The following is a 2508-nucleotide window of genomic DNA, read 5'->3' as shown; positions in this document are numbered from 1 at the left end:
TGAAATTTCATTTGGAATATTTAAATAACCTATAAACTATAATAAATTATATTTTTTTTGTCAATTTTTGAGTTAATTTCTTATCCTGAATTAGGTTATATACTTCATGATTAAGTAATAATTGGTGGAGTTGTATTTTCCATGGCAGTTTGTATTTGAGGAGAAAGGATTCATTTTGACAAAATGATAGAGGCCAGTTCAGGCACAGTCATCATCTCCATTATTTTCAACAAAAAATTAGTACATATGACATCCTTGAATGGCCCACAAGCCAAAACTATGCTATAAATTTTACTTTGAAACCTCTCTATGCTTGTCACTCCTCTTTCTCTTTCACTCTCTCACTCATTTTGCAGAAACATGGATCTGTCTAGGAGGTCATATGGTTACTCAAAGGTGGATAAGGAGGACCCTGAAGACATAATCCGCAGAAGGGCACAGTTTTTGATCCACAAAGTGTTGGACAAAGCAGATTCACGCAGAAAGCCATCGTGCCTTAGACTCAGAATTTCTAAGTTGAAGGTTAAGATTGGGAGAAGGTTAATGAGGCTGAGGAAGAGAATGATATCAGGTGTTTCCTCACTCAGACTTGGCATTCATGGACACTTCACGACTCAACTCAAAACATGGAAGAGACTCTTTGGCAGAGGAAGACAATCACCAACCCTCATTGCCCTTCCTCCTCTCATCACTTGATGTGTATCTGCTTGCAAACATTTTACTAGGAAACTCATGTTTTATGCAATACAAAATCTCATGTTTCTGTCTTCTTTGGTTTTTATGTGTTTTATTTAGCTTATACAAAGAGTGTGAGATCATATCAGTTCTTCTGCCTGTAGATCAATTTTGAGTTGTTGTTCCTCTTTTTCCATCTCTCTCTTTTGTTACTTTCAGATTCTGGACTATGATGCAGAAGTAGATGAAACAACAATTTCTGTCTCTTGTTTTCATTATTGCACTCTCAAGTGATGGAAAAGTCTTTGGGTAAAATGAATTGATGACAAGTTTGGAGAGATGGCAGGGGAGCTATAAATATTATTAAACACTTCAGTGGAAATAATGAAAGGTTCTGTTCTATCATATACTACTAGCCATGATTTTAATAAAAAACAATGAACACAGCCAAGTTATTATCCACATTATATTATATGTGTAATCTCTTTACTAAATCATCCCTCTATTCCATTTTTCATTCATTACCTTTTGCTTGTGAGAAAATCTGAAAAAACTTTCACATATAGGAATCCCTTTTTCTCTAGTTGGACTTCCCTTTCCTTCTGTTTAGAGTCACATTGAAACATACAGTTTAAAATAAAGAAGTGTTGAAATGCTGTAATCGGTGATGTGGGTTTGCACAAGTGACAGACACAAATTTAATGAGTATTAATCAAGAAAACGACATCTTATGACATTGGGAGTGGACGGTGCAGTGGTTAAGTTTGTGATGGTGGCTGCCATTGCCATCTGATATTTGATTATGTATTATGTAAATACTAAACAATCACAAACTTCCCCAAATACAACTTCATTCTGATGAATCAACTAAAAGGGTATTATAATTATTCAATTGTTTAAGATATTATCTTATGGTAGGAAAATCCTCAACTACTGCGTTTTTTCTTTTGTTCTGTTACCTAAGAAGGTTAGCTAGCTAGGCACTAGCTCAACAAAGATGGAGCTATGTAATTATAGTGCAGCTACTACCAATTTCTCCTATTTAACTTCTTAGACACTTGTCTCATATGTATGGAACACGAACTTAATAGAAGTCTTAATTCTTAAGGTGAATTCGTACCTGGTAAACATGGCTACAATTTAGGATTCTTTCATTCTAAGATTCTAAGATCTGATTGTGAATTAAAAATAATAGTAATGATAATACTAATATTAATAATTAAAGACGATAGGTGTGAAAGTAAGTGCAAGCATTAATGAGAATAATTATTGGAGAAAAGAGTCAACTCGTCAAATACAGCTTCCACTACAGTACCTTGGTGATCCAGCCACTAATTCTGAACACTTCTCTCCATAAAATAATTGGGTTATGTACAGGTATCTGCAACCAAATGCTCCCCTTGATGTTGCAAGAACCCAGCCTGGCTAGTAAATACCAGACAATTTTTATATTATATCCATTAACGATTCTTCCCTGTGAGAAAATTTCGGTTACTTGTTGTTTTTATCCTCATCAAACCTGTAGTTATTTTCACTAGGGAACCTTCATAGCTGAACTGTTAGAGATCCTATAAAAATAAAATTGACTAAAAATAAAACTGTCTCAAAGTAAAAAACACACTGAATTACGCTCTCATAAAATTTATTTTGGATAAGTATTAATATAATTTTAAGTCAATTTTGTAAGATTAAACTAAATTAAAAATCACTATTTAATAGTCATTTGTGTCCTTATTAAATTAAATTAAAAATTAAAAAAAGTTTTGTAAGGAGTAGTGATTGGTAGAAAATAATGAGCAGTAGTAGCTATTGTGAATGTGAAGGGACATGAGG

At 33.4% G+C, this 2508-nt stretch overlaps 1 protein-coding gene across 1 annotated transcript; it reads left to right on the top strand.

Annotated features, from left to right (window-relative positions):
- The first annotated feature begins 291 nt into the window (after positions 1-291).
- Positions 292-950, top strand: LOC137832232 (uncharacterized). The gene has a single exon (XM_068640282.1). The coding sequence runs from the start codon at positions 310-312 to the stop codon at positions 694-696; it is 387 nt and encodes a 128-aa protein (XP_068496383.1). The 5' UTR covers positions 292-309; the 3' UTR covers positions 697-950.
- The last annotated feature ends 1558 nt before the right edge of the window (positions 951-2508 follow it).

Source organism: Phaseolus vulgaris, chromosome 6 (assembly GCF_000499845.2).
Source record: "Phaseolus vulgaris cultivar G19833 chromosome 6, P. vulgaris v2.0, whole genome shotgun sequence".
NCBI lineage: Eukaryota > Viridiplantae > Streptophyta > Magnoliopsida > Fabales > Fabaceae > Phaseolus > Phaseolus vulgaris.
The sequence above is the reverse complement of the archived record's forward strand: the minus strand, read 5'-3'. Positions and strand labels throughout refer to the sequence as shown.